The following is an 18,774-nucleotide window of genomic DNA, read 5'->3' on the forward strand; positions in this document are numbered from 1 at the left end:
AAATAGGGTCATGTCTCTTGCAAAAGCGGGAGCGGGGAAAGCAGACTGTAGGCTGAACCTGCGCTCAGTGGGTCCCCACTGAGCCCTGCAGCCTCACATGGCTGCTGCCTTCGCCCTCGCTAGTCCTCCTGATGCGCCCACCCAGCACTCGGCCACACCAGGACGCTCTTCCATGCTGCTCCACATCCTGCAGCCCTCAGAGGAGAGCTGCGTCTGCTTCCACAAGTGTGAGGTCTGCTCTGTCTGGCATATGTGCGTGTCTCCGAGTGTGCATGTGGGGATCTCCGGGGCTCCCACCCCACAGGCTGATCCCTGCGGTGATACTGGACTTGTGCCACTGCCTCCAGCAGAGTCACACGCTACGGCAGCCACAGTGGAGAGGAAACCCTTAGGGACAGCGCTGACTCCTTCAGATCACAGAGCAGAGAGACGGGAGAGGAAATATAAAAGCGTGCATGGTAGTGGGGTGGGATACAGCACGGCTGAAGGGAAGAAAAGGGCCTGTTTGGAGAGCTGCTGGACTGGCTCTTCCAGGTACTGTGTGATGGGACCAAGGCCATAGTCTCAAAGGGAAGGCGGACAGAAGGGCTGTAGTGCACCTGATTTCCCTTCTTCACTGGGGAAAAACCCGTGAGTGTAATTATTGCTGCACTGCCCTGTGTTAATTAAAGAAAAGAATCACTGCCTCCAAAAATGCATTTTAGCAGAGGTTACTCTTTTTTTTTTTCTTTCTCTTCCCCCCCCGCCCCCTTTGTCTGGGACAGACGCAGGTATTGCTCTTTCTCACCAGTTTTAAACCTTAATCATGAAATAGAAGATTTAAGCACTGGGAAATCAAAGGAATACTTAAAGTTGGCCAGCTGGTCACTAAAGAAACTTCCCTGACTTATTTAGAAACTGAAACAAACTCTGCTAGTCTTCTGGTTAAGCCTGTAGGGCCATATTCAGGCAGTAAACACCACCCAGGTCCCCGTGCTCTATGTTACTGGTTGGCTGTGGGCCACCAGAGCCAAGAGGAAGGGCTGGAGCTGGGGAGATCAGAGGAATCGGGGCCACCTGAGTCCCCGCAGCTTCAAAATCCTGTCATTTCATTGCAGTGCCGGTGCCTGCCCAGTGAGGAAACTTGCAAGCAAAGTATGTAATTTTTTTCTTCTGTAGATGGCTTTGCTGACAAGGTTGTGTACCAAACTCCCCGTGCGCTGCCGCAGAGTCAGGCTTTAGTCTGGGAGAAGAGAACCAACAGCTTCATTTGGCAGTATGATGAAAGAACATCGATGTAAGTATTGTTTCTAAGGTTCCTCATAGGGTTAGATTAAAAGATAGGTCAGAAGAAATCTTGGAGGGATTGTGATGAAAGAGAAATTTTGTGTTTGTATGGTAAACATGCCCAGTTATTAAAGAGTATTAGGATGCGATTTGTAACCAAATATTACAAATATGGCTATTTATTACCAAATGATCCTGTGGTAATCCCTTGGGGCTTCCCAGCCAGAATGCTCAGGCATGAAGAATGGAGAGATAATCTCTCTTCTAGCAGTTGATGACAGACAGCCTCTTGTTCAGAGAGGGAAATCAGGCCAAAACTGAAAGAACAGTTCAAAAAAAGGAAGTCTATTGTTAAGGGAAGGCTGGCGTATCAGCGACCTACTCCACAAAAGCAAAAAGTGCACGAATGGGGTGCTTAGCTGTTCCGTTGCTGTTTATTTATTACTGAAAATACGCTTAGCTGAAAACAATCAGCATATTTTTAAACACTAATGATTGTTAAAAAATATCTTCTTTCCTGCCAGGACAACTGAGGGGAGCTTAATAAAATATCAGAAATGACATCCTGATGTTGTGCAGAGGCTAACTCCGCAGCCTCCAGAATAGAGCTCTTTCAGCTGAGTCTTGCAGTGATTATGTCTGGTTCTAATATTTACAGACCATTAATTTTAAAGCATTTAAAGTTGCTAAACAAAGAGACAGAATAAAATTGCTATTTTTATGGATATACATATGTATAAAGATGTGCAAGATGTATAGGATTGCTACTATTGTTTCTTCATAAGGCATTCTTGAAAATGAGTAGAAGACGTTGCTCTCTGTCATCAACGAAGACCTGTGGGTGCCTGCAGCGGGTCGCTGCTCACCGCCGGCACGGCTCTGAGTGCGATGGGGAGGCAGGTAGCTAAAGGAACAACAAAGGGGTGGGGGGAAAGGGATTCAGGATGCTGCCAAAACCCACACTTCTAAAAAGGCCAGGGCTTTCATGCCTGCATCTATTGTCCCCACCTTGAACATCCAATGTCTGTGGAAAGCAGGGCTCGGGGTTTGCTGAAAATTAACTTTGGCACAGTTTGTCCAGTCAGGCACATAAAAAACATTAAGGATCATGAGTACTACCATTGGTACAAATGTTGTAGTAGTACCGTTTGTACAAATCTTGGCTGCTGTTATTTGAATATTGAAATTCTTCTCAGTGGAAATTTGGTGAAACAGGAAGGCGCCCCAGGCCATTGGTTATGGTGGCAAGAGGCCCCATTGGTTATGGTGGCAAGAGAATGTGGTAAATCTCCATATCTCCTGGACTCCTGCGAGTGCTACGTACTGAAAGTCCCTGTGTACGCAGCTGAGCCACGAAGAGCTGAAGTATTTTTTTTCTTTTCAGCTGGAACAGCTTCTCCTCCTAGGCTGATTAAAATGTCTTGTAATGGATGCTTTGAGCAACCTGATACTGTGACTCAACCGAAATCCAGCCCTGGATGAGCTGGCTGACCGGAGATCTGCTGCGGAGGCAGTTCTTGATAGGCCTGGTTTACTGGAGAGCGGAACAATGCTCGCCGCAGCACAGAGGCAGCCTGATTGCACAGGGGACTGCAGGAAATTATGGCAAAGACCAGCTCTGTTTGGAAATAACTGAGTTATTTATGAGTGGGTGGGTGTCTACATACTTTTGTCAATAGCAACATCATTCTAGAGAAAGAAAAGTCTATTCTAGCTGTCCTGTGGTGAGGGAGGAGAGAGAGCCTAGTTTACTGTGCAGGGATCTCCTCCTCACTTCCAGGAGGAAGAAAAAGCATCTGAACCCCAATTTTGCCATCAAAGTATTCAGCAAGGCACGGAAGCTCCTACTCAATTTTAGCCAAAAGCAGAGGGCGACTGCTTAGCTGCAGAAATGGGAATGGAAGCCACTTTAAGGCCTGTTAACCTAATGCTTTTTGTTTTTCTCAGGCCTTCTTATTGCATCCCCACTAACATGCGGGAGGGTGTGAATGCGTGTAGCAGCCAGCGTTTCCTGCCACCCGCCAGCTGCCTGTGTCTGTGAATGTTCCCTCTGCAGCCGAGCAGCCCTGGGTCAGAGCCCAGGCTCAAATCCAGACTTGCTGCTCTTGACTGCACAAACATGCTTCTGACAAAAAGGACTCGTGCATCCATCTGGGGAAGAAAAGAGGCAGCACAAGAGTGTCTGGGTCCAAGTCCAGCTCCTGCTTCATGGATATGAAATGTCCAGGTTGCTGCAAATTCCCTGCTGTATTCAGCCATGCTCAGCGCACCTCTGGGTCCGTGCTGCTCCGCTCCGCTCTGCTGCACCAGCCCGCTGGAGCAGAGGCAGGGCTCGTGGAAAGATGCTCTGTCAGGCAGAAGCAACACTATCTCAACAAAGCAGTGCGTGTGTGAGAAGGTGAATGAAACACAGATGAGAAGGTGAATAAGACCCTGGGGCTCGATGACTCACCTAAGCGCCGAGGTGCATCCAGACTGCTGTACAGCGATACCTGGGGCGTGTGGTGCCAGAGCTGCGCAGGAGCCCGTGTGTGGGCTCAGCCCATCTTAGCCTGAGCACTGGAGCACTCTGCAGGGTGAGGGTCTGCACACGCCCGGGGGCTCCGTTCAGCCCACCCTCTCCCTCACGTGGACTGGGTAGATCAAACAAAGGGGAGACCTGAGCATCCCGCAGTCCCCAGCCGGGATCCCAGGCACAGCGTGGAGGCTTTGAGCTTGCATGGCAGCTTGGCAGACAGCCAGGGATGAAGACAGGGAGCATGGCAGTTACGGCCTTCAGCTTATGTACGGCTGCTCTGCATCTTGCGGGGCCTGAGTATCGGCACAGCCTGGGGTCAGCAGCTCTGCTGGCATCCAGAAAAGCCCACGCGGAAATTCCCGGAGTGTTTTTCTGTGAGGCACTGCTGGTTGTTTCTCTTCCAATCCCAGCACCCTTGAGCCAAATCCTGCACTTCTCCCTCCGCCAGAATCCCTCTGAAACCTGCCTCTCCCAGCAGCTGCAGGGTTGCTCTCCTGCTTCCCGGTTCTCTCTGGTGGTGCAGGCACTGCCAGCCAGCCGTCCTCCATGCTCGGGATCAGGTCCCAGCTGCCAGGAGTTTCCCGGTGTTGAGAGGGGCATGGGGGAATTGTTTTCCATGAGCTCCAGCTGCTGTTTAGCAGCATGCAACAACAGCACAGAGCCTTCCAGGACTCGGCAGCTCCGCCACAGCCTCCGTGCGCGACAGCCACTTGCCTCTTTGAACCCCGTCCATGCCGTGGCGATAACAATTGTGCCTTTGTCTCCTCGGTCTGAACGTCTTTATTTCAACTGTCAGCTATCCAGGCAAGAGGCGGTCTCCTAGGCCACGGACACACGTTCGTTTTGCAAACAGCTGCCGCAGTTTAAGACAATACCCTGCTCCTGCTGTCCCCTTTCCGAGCTGTTGTTGCAGCTTCTGCTGCCCCATGGAGCTGGTGGACGTGGCGCTGAGAGCGGTCCTTCTCTGGTTCAAACCCCGCGGCAGGGCTTGTTGACACAGCACAAAAGGTGGGTTGAAATGACAGATCAGATCTTGCCTGATGTCCGTTTGGGGTGAAATCCCCTAGGAACAGGCCCTGGCCGCAGAGTGAGGTCAGACCAGGCGAGGAGCAGGGCGTTAGTGAGTGGAGAGAGCCCCAGTCCCCTGCTCACTGCCCCCAGGATCCCGTAGCCCCACGGCCTCTGGTGCAGAGGTTTGCTGCTATCGCGGCTCTTGACAAAAACCAGGTTGTGAACGACTCCGATGGTCCCACCGGCGCAGCAGCCAGCTAAAGGGTCAGCTGTGAGCAGCTGGGAACAGTAATACATTAAACAGCCTCAGCAGGACCCAAAAGACATCTGTGCACAGCCGTAGAGCGTGTGCATGTGCGTGTGTGTGCGTGCACGTACAGCCCGTAGCACAACAAAGCTGTGATCTCAAGCAATGCTTCTGCTGCTAATCAGAGAGCGACTTCAGGCAATCATTTAAGCAGGTGGTGGTGTAAACGATGGCTCTGCCCCGGTAATCTCTCCTTCCTGAGCCGAGGGAGGAGCGGGTCCTGCTGGTTTCCGACGGGAGAAGACAGAGGTGAGGAGAGAGCCTCTGAGGGAGGGAGGTGAAGCTGGAGGAGGGCTCCCCGCACCCAATCTCTACAGCCACACCCCAGTCGGCTCGAGTTGAGCCTGGCAAGACTCAAGGAAGGGGATGCTGGCCATGCCCTTGGCGTTTCACCAAATGCCTCCCCAGCCCCTGCGCGAGGCCATCGTGGCATGTTCTTGCTCTTACCCCCGGAGCAGTGCAGCCAGGGGAGGGCAAGGGGAGATGCCAGCTAGATGTGAGCTCCCTGCTGTCACCAAGTTTCCTAAAATAATCCTGCAGTGCAGAGTAAGTCCCTGTGGGCCACTGCCCCTCCACTGTCTGTGGATGTTTGTGTAACTGGAGACACGGAGATGGCACAGCCAGCGTCCTCCTTCGGAAAGGACGGGCAGCTTGTCATCAAGATTATCTTGGTCTGACCACAGTGCTCTTCAGAGACGGTCTGAAAGCTAACCAGAAGGCTGAGGGGGTCTGCAGTGGGCCTGGGAGTGAGCTTGGAGGTGGGAAATGGGGATTTCTGAATGTGCTACAGCCGGCGAGGGTGGGGAGGAAGGGAGATCCTCCACCCATCCCTGCCACGGAGAGCACAGGCGGCTCTGGACTCCAGGACCTGCGCGGTGCGTAGTGCTGGACACACGGAGACTCGGCATGGGGCTTCGGTCTCTCACCCTCTCTGAGCATCTTTGGGATTTAACCAGCGCGGTGCAGTGCTTTAGGGATGAGTTTCACCCCAGGGAAGAAAGGGACAGTGAGAAGTTGTGCCGAGCTAATGTGCCCATTCCTCCAGCTAGCCAGGCTTGCTTGCACAAGCTGAAGAGGCTGCGCTGCTTCCCATTAAAAGATCATTATCTTCCTCAGCGATTGTTTGAGAGCTCAGGGGATCCTCCAGGCTGCAGGAGAGGGTGGATTTCAAGGCACGGGCCCATTTCAGCACAGCTGTTTCTAGCTCAGCCACGATGTTGGATGGAGCCAGGACCACCTTTTGGAGGAAGAGCAGCTCAGTGGCACGACATCCCTGCACTGCTGCCAAGCCCACCGCTCCGTTTTTTTGCAGGGCACACCCTGCCCATGGGCAGCATCTTCAGGTTGGTGCAGAAGCTCATTAGTAAGCACCACGGTGGGCAATCGCAATGTTGTCCTATCACAACAGGCCCTGCTAAAAAGTCCGTCCCTATCTTTCTTACCTGCCCCCTTTAAGTACTGGAAGGCCGCAATAAGGTCTCCCCGGAGCCTTCTCTTCTCCAGGCTGAACAACCCCAGCTCTCTCAGCCTGTCCTCACAGCAGAGGTGTTCCATCCCTCTGAGCATTTTTGTGGCCTCCTCTGGACCCGCTCCAACAGCTCCGTGTCCTTCCTGTGCTGAGGACCCCCGAGCTGGACGCAGCACTGCAGGGGGGGTCTCACCAGAGCGGAGCAGAGGGGCAGAATCCCCTCCCTGGACCTGCCGGCCACGCTGCAGGCGATGCACCCAGGATACGGTTGGCTTTCTGGGCTGTGAGCGCACATCGCTGGGTCATGTCCAGCTTTTCGTCCACCAGTACCCCCCAGTCCCTCTGCGCAGGGCTGCTCTCAATCCCTTCATCCCCAGCCTGTATCGATACTGGGGGTTGCCCCCAACCACATGCAGGACCTTGCACTTGGCCTTGTTGAACCTCATGAGGTTCACACGGGCCCACTTCTCCAGCTTGTCCAGGTTCTTCTGGAAGGCATCCCATCCCTCAGGCATGTTAACTGCACCACTCAGCTTGGTGTCATCTGCAAACTTGCTGAGGGTGCACTTGATCCCACGATGTTGTTGATGAAGATATTGAACAGCACTGGTCCCAATACGGACCCCTGAGCGACACCACTTGTCACCGATCTCCATCTGGACATTGAGCCATTGACTACTACTCTCTGGATGCGACCATCCAACCAATTCCTCATCCACCGAACAGTCCACCCATCAAATCCGTATCTTCAATTTAGAGAGAAGGATGTTGTGGGCGACTGTGTCAAAGGCCTTACAGAAGTCCAGAGAGATGACATCCGTAGCTCTTCCCTTGTCCACTGATGTAGTCACTCCACCACAGAAGGCCGTTGCGTTGGTCAGGCAAGGACTCGCACTTGGTGAAGCCCTGCTGGCTGTCTCGTATCACCTCCCTGTCCTGCACGTGCCTAAGCATAGCTTCTATGAGGATCTGTTCCATCATCTTCCCAGCACAGGGACATTTTTGGTCAGGTTGCCCAGGGAAACGAGGCTGAGCAGCGGCTGTGTGCGTGGATCTGCCTTGCACAACAACGTTCAAACTTCTTACCCAATTCCAACCAGATCTGATGGAGGGGAGGGGAGCAACCAGCTGGGATGCAGATCTGTGGGACTGGTGGGGATGTGACCGGTGTTCCCAGTGTGGAGCTTGGGGCACTGCTCCTCCTCCTGCAGCAACAGGGTAACGGCCAGGACCAAAATCAGCCCTCCGCACCCAAAGCACCGACTCTGCACCCAGGAAAGCCCCAAGCACAGCCCCAAATGCACTTGTGGTTGCTCTGCATGGGCAGACCTCGCATCTCCTGGGACCACGGTGATGCCCGGAGAGTTCCCGTGAGCACAGGGGTCCCCCACGGAGCTTCCTGCATGCCGAACTGGGTAACTTGATGGTGGGAGATAGGTTTGGATCCTTCATCATACTGTTGCCTCCCAAAGCATGCCTCTGCTCTGTAACCTGCGTGAGAAGGGCTGCAGTGGGCGGTGGCTGGAGTCGGAGACCTGCGTGGGCCCAGCTCCTGCCCCTGCACCGTGCCGCAGGACTGCCCCTGCCCTGGGGAGGAGGAAGCAGAGGCGAAGCAGGGCTGAACCAGGGCTGAACCGCAGCAGTGCTGGCACCTTCTAATTACGTTGTTGCTCAGTGTCACGCACGAGGAGGATTGCAGCGCTGCCGGGGTGCCGCTGGATCATCCCTCATTAGCACGCAGCCCCGGGGCTGTTCCCAGGGCACACCCGCAAACCCCGTGCTCCCACCGTGCTCCCACTCAAGACCCTCGAGCCTGGCTGTGAGACGGCCATCTCCCGGCACGTGGGGCCTGTGCCCAGAAAGGGGCTGCAGCTCCTCAGTGAGCCTCCACACAGCATCAACCCATGGCAGCTCACCCGTGCCGGGTGGCTCGGGGGCCTGACGCTGCGTGGGTCACCCTGTGGGGCTGCTGCCAGCATCCCCCCAGGTGCCAGCCATGCTTCCCGACGCACCACTAGCACCGGGGTTTGCTTGTGGGGTGGTTTGCTGAGCCATGGCACGTGGGGAGGCCCCTGCCCAGTGCGGGAGACCCGGTTAGGGGTGGTGGGGATGAGCACCGCAGAGCCAGGGCTGCACCTTCACGTGGCACCTGGCAGTTGTTTGAAGAGGCTTGTGCAACCACCATGGTGGTTGCAGGCACTAATCTCGTCACAGCGGAGTAGCCGCTGTCTCCTTCCCTGCCCTGCTTAATTCCTTCAGTGGAGACACCCAAGATCAGCCACAGGGCTCCTCTGCCGGCACACATGGCCCAGCGGGGACCAACCTTCCTGTCCCACCAAATGCAATGGCAAAAGTCGCCCCACACGGCCGCCCACCAAGGCGGAGCGAAAGCTGCAGCACGGTTTCACCCCAGCTCCAGACAGGAGCTCCTGCCCTGGGCCCCTCTCCTCCAGCTGAGCCTTCTCCTGGTTCCCTGCCCTCCCCGGGACCCCTGAGCCGCTGTCAGGGACCCTCCTGCTCACGTGGCCCCGCGGTGGCAGGACCGTGCGGGGTCGGGGCCATGTCTTGCCTGGCCCAGGGATGCGACACAGCCCACAGTCTCGGGGATTTCCCGCACAGAGCAAAAGAGAAAGAAGGAAAGGGCACTTGGCTGTGTTCCTCTTGGCCTCCTTCCACTTTCCTCTTTTGATGTTATTCTCCCTTTTTATGGCTCCTTGCTTGAGCCTTAAGCCCCAGCAAACATCGCTGGGGAGTTCATCCAACAGAAACAAACGGGGACGTGTCTTCTGCGGGTGGAAAGCAGCAAACCCACCCCCCTGGGGCCAGCACGTCCTGTCTGCGGCCGCTGGGGCTGTGCCCCCAAAAGCAGACAAAACCCCCCAAAGGCAGACCCACGCTGGCCCGAGTGGCCGAGCTGTGGACATCTTGGTGACATCCCTTCTCCAAAGGCACCCGAGGCTCTGTGGCACCTGGAAGCGCTTGTGAGCACAGCCCCATTGCAGGAGGTGAAGCCGAGGGACAAAGCCTGGATGGGGCACGGAGGTGCCTCCGGGGCTGCGTCCCCCCGTGCACGCCCGCCCTTCCTCCTCGCCTGCCCACCCGCTGCGGGGGAAGCATTTTGGGCGAGGAAGACCCTGGTGGTGCAGGCCCCTGCCCGCTCCCTTCTGCTGCCTCGCACCCCTCAGGCAACAGCCGAGGGCAGCCCACGCCCGGGGACTGGCGCTGGCAGCGCGGGGTTGATGCAAGTGGCAGGTCCGATGGCACCGGTGATTTCCAGGAATAGTCTGGGCATCGCCTGCGATGCCGCAAAAATAAATTTCCCAGGTGCTGCTGCAAGGGAGGAGAGAGGAGTGGGGAGGAGGTGGATGGCAGCACCTGGGGAGCAGCCACTGTCCCCCCACGGCCCTTTCCAGGTGGCAGCAGTGTCATTTGCGTCCCATGCTCACAGCTCCACAGCTCCTCTGGGACAATTACGCCCTGAGCATCGCTGCTGCCTCAGCGGTGTGCGGGTTTGTTGCTCCTGACTCAACAGGAGCACAAGCATTTTGGCAAACCCACCCGCCGGTGGGTTTCTCGGCTCTGTGACATCCCGGTGGGGACGGTCCTGCCAGGGCGGTGCAGGAGGAGGCTGCGGGGGACAGGGATGCTCCTGCGCATGGTGAGGGTGGATGGGGACCTTTCGGGCTGGGGGCTCCCCTTGTGCCGCTGGCGAAGGGCAGCTGTGCCCCGGGGGCGCTGGGCGATGTCCCTGCCCCAGGGGGCACGCAGTGCCTGGCTCCTGCCCACCCCCAGGACTGAGCTGGACGGCCCCGGCCGGTGCCTAAACCTGCCCTCTCAATAGAGCTCCCCGGGCAGCCGAACGCACCGGATTTAATCTAAATGCACGTTCCTCGTCCAGCCCTGACACTCAGTCTGGTTTTAGCCAGTTTAATCTGTTTCTGTGTGACTCGCAGGGTCTGTTCCCATGGCAGGAGGAAGGACAGGGGCACCGCAGTCCTGCACGGCCGGGGCCGCCCGTGAGCCCCAGGCACGAGTAAGCCACAGCCCGGACCTCCATCAGCCGGGGCATCGCACCCGCGCGGCTGCTGGGTCCCCTGGATCCCCCCTCGCACGTGCAGGTGATGGCAGAGGGTTTCCACCCACCGCCAGGGTCTGGGTGACACTGGCCGTGTCTCACCACCACGTGCTAGAAGAGCGAAGGGCACCAGAGCGAAGGGCCAGGTGAGCACCACGGGGCCGAGCCCAGCGCCCATCTGCTCCCCCGCCCCGGGCGTCTGCGGCCTGTGGGGAGGGCTGGAGCTGGGGCATCCCATCCTGGCTGTGGCACGGAGGGACGTGTGTGGCATCAGCCAAGAGCAGGCAGCACCAGGAGAGCGCGGCATCAGCTCTGTGCATCTAAAATAAGACACTGGGCCGAGCTGGGGCTGCCGACCGAGAGCCGCGGGGGCCGAGCAGAGCTGGGAGCGAGAGCTGCACAGGGGGGCGAGAGCGGCCGCTCGGCGAGCGCAGCCCCAGCGGGGAAGAGAACAGGGCACTGCCAGGGAAAACCCGTCATTCCTTAATGCTGAGCAGACGGTCTGCGCCGCCCACCCGGGACCCCCAGTGTGCCGCTGCCTGCTGAGCGCCGCCGCGCAGGTTGGCAGCCGATTCATCAGCCCAGAGCAGCCTTAAAAGGCAGCAGCCGCCTAGGCCCCTCGGCTCCGGCGTGGGCTCCTGAGGAGCACGGAGGGACCCAGTGGCTCCCAGCACCGCCGGGGACACGGCCATGCTGCAGCCACCGCCAGGCCAAGGGCTGGCACCCGCGCCGGGTGTTTTCTCCAGCATGCCTGAAGCTTGGCTCGGCAGCAGGAGATTAGCTTCGTTTCCAGCTCTGCCTGGATTTGGTGACCTCTAACAAGGACCTTCCACCCTCCGCCCTGGCTGGCAGCCTCCGCTCCTCGCTCCCGGCGAAGGGAAGGCAACGGGCCCTGCTCCCCGGGGCAGAGCCGTCCTGTTTATCACTGTTACTGGGGAAGTAGAGGCACTGGTGCAGAGCCGGGAGCTGGGACAGTCCCCTCGCCCTCCCCAACTCCTGCCCCGGTGACAGGGTGTAGCTGTGCCCAAAGCGGAGCAGGGACCACAGGGCTCTTGATAAGGGACAGGGCAATGGCAGGATGTCCCCGTGGAGCCACAGTGGACCAAAGGGAAGGCAGGTGGTACGTGACACGGCAGGGTCACCCCATGCAGGAGAGGGCTTATGGGGCACTGGGTTGTGCCGCAGCCCCAGAACGGCCCCATGGGAGCAGCCGCTGCCCAGTTCCGGTTCAAAGGAAACCCAAATGGCAGCCTGGCCAAGTCCTGGCACCAACGTTTCCAGGAATTATGCGGCACTGCCACCCATGCACCAGCTCGCCAGGAGACATCTTAGTCACACTTGTCACTAAAAGCCATTCCCAAGACAAGACGCCAATGGTTTTAACAAAGCAGCTTCTGCCCAGCAAAGCCACAGGAATCTCCTTCAGAAAGCATTGCCCGCAACGAGGTACAGCCAAGATTTTCATGAGGTGACTCCTTCTGTCGCTTCTCCCTACCAAACCCCCAGCTTTGGGGAGACAGCACTCGAGCCGCTGCCCTGAAACACATCCAGCGTCGCCACTTGCAAACTAGCAGGAGCAGGCTTGGTTTATTAGCGAATTTTAGCTGATCATTTGAACCCCTCTCCCTCAGTCCAAGCCAGCAGCACTCAGGCCCTCACAGAGCATCCTCTTTTGCACTTTCACCAGGCTGAGTACCAGGCAGCGTTATCACACGCTCTGTGCTCCTGCCACAAGCTGAGATAATTCCTCCTGGCCTGGCAGAGCCTCAGGTGGGGGCACTTTCGCTTGACAAATAACTACAGAAAATGGCAAGGCTGGGTTTCACAGCGCAGGGAAGGGAGCGCAGCCGCCTGCCAAAGCTGCCTTTGCTGGCAGGAGCAGAGATGCAGGAGCAGGCTCCGAGCGGCCACGGAAGAGCCCTTGCGCAGCCCTCCCGGGCAGAGAACATAGTGAAGGCAGAAAGGCAAAGGCAGAAGGGTTGTTTGAAAAGCTGCAAAAGGATTTCAAACCAGGGAATTGTCCAGCATCACAGTTATAGCTAAACCCCACCTTTTCCCTCTTCATAAGGCAGCAGCTGAAAAGCCGCAGTGAGGCAGCATTGAAGGGATGTCCAGCACCCGCTTCTGAGCCCCCGGTGAAGGAGCTGCTGGCACGTCCAGGGCAGCTGGCCCTTTGCGGCTTGCCTTTCTATTAGCCACAAATGTTGCAAGATAAAAAGATAGCGCAAGCGCCCTTTTAGGTCACAAAAGGTAAAGCGATACGAAATAAAACACTAAGCTTTGCAGCATTCAGGAGCTCACGGTAGAAGCTGATGAAGCCGTAAGCTGCTTTCAACATCAGTTTGAAGGATGACAGATGGAGGCAAGGAAAAAAACCCCACCCAGTTCTCTGCTTTAGCCTCCAGTAGATTTGGTCGCAGTGCTGTAGTTTAAGTGAAGCTTTTAATGCTGACCCCATTGTTGGCCACCTGCTCTTCACCCCCACGCTCTCTGCTGAGGCTGTGAACATCCTGAACAAAACAGCCCTCTCAGGTGCTCCGCTGGGAAAGCGTCCAGCACAAACAAGGATCTTCACCCAAAAGCGAGCTGCAACTCCCTGCAGCGTAGATGCTACGATGGAAATGCACCGCTTTGAAATTCAGACGGCTGCAGCCCCGCTCTTCCCAAGTCACGGGGGTGATTGCAGACCCAAGTCCCCATCAGCCTGGAAACAGCCCAGACTGGGGCTGAACTGGGCTTTCCCAGCTCTGTCCACCCCTGCCAGGGTCCGGGGCCTCTGCACAAGGCCGTGAGCCGTTCTCACCCAGCCACGGGTACACAAATATCACGCAGCTCTGCCAGCCGGGCCAGAAAACCATCCTCCCGCCACCTGGTCCCATTCCTGCAGCTTACAGGAAAGCAGGGCGCTATTTTTCATCATGTGAAGTTATCCCGGAAGCAACAAGCAAAGAACGCAAGACAGGAAAAACGGCGATTGCCAGCGTGGGTTTCTTTTCAAGCTGCGGTGTGCGACGCCAAGCGGTTCAGCAGCACACCTTCTACTGCAAGACAAGTCGAGTTAGACAAACCGTTTGGATTTGAAGGACTTTATTCTCTCAGCCCGCAGATGTCTATTACAGTTGCGGGCTGATACAGTACAGATCGCGTTTAGGAACATACATCTCACAGCCTTCTCCTTCCCACCCACAGGACCTGCGAAAGGCAGCACACATTGAACTAGGTGGGGTATAAAGCGAGGGGTCGCATTTCCATCCCGGGAGGGTTACAGGCGTCTCTAATCCCTCAAAGCGCACACTGCAGCTCACGTCCCCCGATAGTGCCGGACCACGGAGAGCCGCAACACCCACAACGCATTCAGTTTCCTGAATATCAGGAAGTTTGGGCTAATGAGCTGATTTAGGGGCAGTCGCAGGAAGTGCAACTGTAAAGCCACGGACTGCTATCATGGTTTTGCTCCAGATGAGCGACCTCAGAAGAGAGCATCACGACTCTGGCAGCAGTCTCCATCTGCTTTTTTTGAACAGGGCTGGCGAGTTAAACTTTCACACAGAGCGACTATTTGTTTATGAAGTTGTACCAAGACATCTTGCCCAGCAGTCGTCTTGCCAAACTGATTATTTACCACTTAGGCTTGGCCCAAGGGGTCTTGCACCAAAACACGGTTTGGGTCAATCACGTTGCTGCCCGTGTCGCAGGCAGCCGGCCTTCCCTGCTGACACACCGGCGCGCGAGCTCCTCCCACCGCGCAGCTCTGCCAGGCACCGCACCGGCTTCCTGCAGGCGTTCAGACCCTCCAGGTGAGATGCAGATTTGGTAACGGCCATTTCTGATTTAGCATTTCATCATCTTCCCCTGCAAGGTGTTCAGCTTTGAGGGAAGCCAGCAAAGTCTGATTTTTTTTTTTTTTTTAAATGAAAAAGAGTTCAAAGTTTATTCTTTCAGTTTTCAAGAGGATTAACAGCATGTTTTAAGAAACAGTTTTTAAAATAATCAAGTTAAAACTCCGTATAAAGCACCTCAATTTCAGTATTTTTTTGACACAGATATGACTGCATGCAAGACGAGCTCGCATGGAGCAAGCCAAGCCCTGTGAAGCGTGGATTTCTGCTAAAGTGAGAGCCAAGAGCTTCCGAGACGCACGGCTGGACACGGGCTGCACGGGAGCACTAGTTTCACCAGAAGTTCACGTGTGAGGAAGATGAGCTACAGGCGATCGCCACAGCGGTGCTGCAGCAAGCAGCCGGCCTTACCCTGAGATCACTGGGCTACTGTAAGGTTCATTAGTTGGGTCTTATGTGACACCAAAAATTAGCAGCAAAGCAGTTTTAGGACCGGCACCGTTGTGCCACGGAGCCACGCGTTCTGCTTTAGGTGGGCAAGTTGTAGGGCTCGGCTATAGGGTGCAACACCGGCTGAGGAAGTTCCTCTTCCTTCAAAGAATTAACTGTATTTCCTGCCTTTCCTGGCAGAAGGCGCTTCTGCTACCGGCGAAGTGGCCGAAGTCAGACCCACGGCAGCAGGAGCAGTTTCAGAACAGCCTCCCAGGATCATCAGCGCGATTCCTCACAGCCGGGCTCTTTTCTGGACACATCCCATGATACCAACATGCAGCCTTGGAAGGAGCAGCGACAGTAAATTGCTGCTGTGGAGAAACCTGGTAACAGCTTCGCCACCCAAGACAGCTTTTTTCTGAATTACCCTCCGTTCCCAGAAGTTCTCCCTACTTTGAAACACCAACTCCTCTAGAACTAAAGTAGCAGCTAAATTCAAATAACTATGAAATAAAGCAAATCTAGCTTAAGTAAACGAGGTGAACGTGATATCTACGTACAATAAGCAATTTCCCCTTAGAGTGTCTTCAAGAGGCCTCCCACAGCGGAACACAGGAGGTCAGCGGGGTGGGAAGCTCCACCTGTAATGAACTATTTCCCATTTTACTTCAATGCGACGCATTACGCTACCAAACCACAGAATCCAAGCTGCAGCTGAGAAAAAGAATTAACCCCCCCCACCCCCCAACAGCAGGCTGCCCTTTAGCAGAAACAAGGTTTGAGTACAATCCAGATGATTCAGCTGCAGCGGTATTAGCTTCATTTGACTGTATTTAAATAAAATAAAGCATTTAAAAAACAACAGGCACTAAAATACCCTCACTGCTTACACCACGTACCAGCCAAGCCCCATGGCACGCGACAGCCTCTCCCCACCCCTCCCAGGGCAGACTGTCGGGCGGTTGGTGGATGTCACAGAACACAAGAAGCCATTTCCACGAAGCAGCGTAACAAGAGTATTCCGAAGAGTCAGCTCCCAGCCAGCAGCCAGGTTGCTCGGTTCAAGCCTGCGGCCGCAAGTTCCATGGTGTTCCCAGTAAGAAAACAGATGAGGAGAGAGCTGGCACCTGATAACCCCAAGCAAGGAACGGGCGCGTCTCCCTCCCACTGCAGCCTCCCCCCCACAATGGGCAGTCTTTGCTTGTTCAGTTCAGCCCTCAGAGCTTCTTCAGGCGACTATACAGTTCCCTTTTGCTCTTCTCACCGGCCCAGGTTCGGCTTTTGGTGCGGAACCTTTTCAAGTCTTCTTTAAAGTCCTCGTGGTGCATGGGGCGATAGCTCTGGGGCTCGCAGAAACTCTGGGGAAAAAGACCCTGGTTTCACTTCAGTGTGTCACAGGAGCAATGATCTCTTTGAGACTCACGGACAGAGCCTGGTAGCAACCACTTGAACAACTACCACCAGAATAAACAGAACTCGAGTCCCCCCCTGAGCAGGGGTTTCATACCAGACATTCAGGAGCAAAGACAAGTGATTCAGATTACAGCTACTTCAGAAGCAATAGCTATGAAGTGAAGGGTTTTCAGTCCTGCGTACAGAGCTCTCACCCCAAATTTCTGCCAGACATCGATACAGAAAGTAAGTCTATCTAGTGTTCACCTTGAACCAGCACAGATTTGAAGAATACTTGTCTTGGACCGGCCAGCCCCCGGCTCACAGGCCAGACCCAGAGCATTAGAGGCTGCTGTTGGCTGTTCCATGCTGCCACCTTGAGGCCCTCGGTCCTCCCACCTCGGAAGAGGATGCCCACGGGGCCCGAAACAAAACCCAGGCGTCCACCGCCACAGGGGAGCCAGCAGATCGCAGGGAGAGCCAAAAACCGGGACAGCACTCACTGATATGAACACCGGCATCCCCCAAGGCGGCCCAAAGGCTGGGAGACCCAACATCTCCCTGGGAAACAGGGCACGGCCGCGCCCAGCCGACCACAGAAAGGCCAAACCTCTCACATCTCTCTGAGGACGCACCAAGTCACAGAACAGGAAGGTAATCTGAGAGATACTCTAAAGCACAGGGCCCGAGAGGGACTGAAGTGACAGCCAGGCCAAGGCTAGTTTGTGTCAGAACAGCGGGAAGGACTAGCAGGAGAAAGAGAGTACAGCCACTGAAATGCTGACGCAGCAGGAGCCAAGTGATACGAGAAACACCATCCTCACAATGCTGGCAGAGAGCTGCTGGGCATTTCTTAGTTTCCTTTTCCAAATTAGAGGGTGAAAACTCAAAGCTCGAGTTTTTCAGTGTTGCTATTTTAGTGCAGTATGAGGCTCCAGGTTTCCATTTGTTATACAGCAATTACTGTCAAGCCTCTCTTCCCTCCTAGTCCTTGCAGGCTGAGCAGTCTTAAATTCCTTCTCCGAATGACATTTTGAACTCCTAGTTGTTATAAAAGGGCAGAAACCAGTTTTATATTTTATTCTTGAGACAAGTGGAAAAACCTTTCAGCTATGGCAGCAAGGCAGCTCTGAAGTATGGAATAGGCTTAGAGAGCCTCCGTGCCAAATTTTAACTGCTCTCAGTACAGGAGAGCACTGTGAAACAGAGCAGGAACACCTACCCCAGCAAAACACACCCTGCTCCAAAGAGAAGTCTGACCAAGTGTGAATACATGGGTATTTCTTTATCATTTCTTCTCTTCTGAGAGTGAAAAGAGATGAATTTAAGAGAACGTTACTTACACGGCATCTTAAGAAGAAGTCCTTGTAACCCCCCTTCAGGACATAGAGTTCTGGGTAATGGAGGTTGGGGTATTCATTACCCAGCCTGTCCCGCTCTCTCACAAACCGGCACCTGTAGCAGGAGAAAACCCTGTGTTAAGTCTTCCAGTCAACAAATAACACACTAAATCAGCGCTCACCCAAAAATTTCCATTCCTTGGATTACAGAAGCAAGCCACTGCCTATCAGGAACACACTGACACACCACACTGGCTGCAAAACTGTGGCTAACTGGTTTTCCCTCTCCGTCTCTAAGCATTCCAGCGCGCCAGCCCAACTTCAACACGGCCATTCGCATCACGGGTTGTGTCACATCCTTGCCAGAGGTGACAACCAACATCTGCTCATGATAAACTGCCTGTTACGTAGCACGCCAGCACAGTAACTGGTGCCACCCTGAAAGCTTTGCTCTCAGCTAGCACAGCAGGAAGTTCTTATCTAGGGGTGTGTGGGTAACTCACATTCGAGGACCCCGCTCTGACGAAAACTCGCAGTGGAACACTATTATCACTCGTTTGTTCTCCGACGGCTGGATTGGCTTCTTAAGCAAGTAGTCTTCCACGTCCTCTTCCATATGTAGGTTTACAGCACCCTGTAAAGGCAGAGTCATGCTCAAGCACACACGGTGAGTGGAGGAGAACAGTAACAAACCCATCCCACTTCCTTGCCAGCTGTCTCCTCATCTTCACTTCCTAGAGGAGTTCTGGGAACCCTCTCTAGCCATTGGGAACACGGCTTCAAACCCAAGCAGAACGTTACAGATAGTCTAACGCTGACTCTGGGTGACCTGGACCTGCTTCAGATGGCCATTTCGACAGCTGTAGGTTGTGGCTCGTTGGATTTCCCTTCCCATCTCATTGTGTTTGAGAGGGCCAGCCAGCTTGTTCAAGCTGCAAACTTCAAGATAATTATGTTTTGCACAACCATTTGTTCTTTTGAAGTCTGTGGTTTAAATAAAGTTTAATATTCTAATTTTAGCTGCCCTAGATATCAGGATGCTGGACACAGAGTGTCTTACAGCCTCCTCTGGAACTATCTCCCTGCTTGGCACACAGGCCACCTCCTCTGCTTAAGGAAAGCAGAA

General features: G+C 55.0%; 1 protein-coding gene and 1 long non-coding RNA gene across 4 annotated transcripts in view; one reads left to right on the forward strand and one right to left on the reverse strand.

Annotated features, from left to right (window-relative positions):
* Positions 1–1,162: 1,162 nt before the first annotated feature.
* Positions 1,163–15,206, forward strand: LOC140648631 (uncharacterized). The gene is made up of 3 exons (XR_012041297.1): positions 1,163–1,276; positions 3,214–10,791; positions 14,689–15,206. It is a non-coding gene; the product is annotated as an uncharacterized lncRNA (long non-coding RNA).
* The window catches only part of CDC25A (cell division cycle 25A), a 28,689-nt gene continuing 11,411 nt past the window's right edge, over positions 1,497–18,774 (reverse strand). Inside the window, exons 14-16 of one of the 3 annotated variants that reach the window (XM_072854952.1) lie at positions 18,152–18,282; positions 17,652–17,763; positions 1,497–1,583 (exon numbers count right to left, since the gene is read on the reverse strand). In XM_072854952.1, the coding sequence (XP_072711053.1) occupies positions 1,560–1,583; positions 17,652–17,763; positions 18,152–18,282 (267 nt within the window). In that variant the 3' untranslated portion in view covers positions 1,497–1,559. Of the gene's footprint in view, positions 1,584–1,750; positions 2,171–16,064; positions 16,275–17,651; positions 17,764–18,151; positions 18,283–18,774 lie in introns of those variants that run through there. The other 2 variants (XM_072854951.1, XM_072854949.1) reach the window with 2 other exon arrangements.

The sequence above is a fragment of the Ciconia boyciana genome, chromosome 2 (genome assembly GCF_034638445.1).
Source record: "Ciconia boyciana chromosome 2, ASM3463844v1, whole genome shotgun sequence".
NCBI lineage: Eukaryota > Metazoa > Chordata > Aves > Ciconiiformes > Ciconiidae > Ciconia > Ciconia boyciana.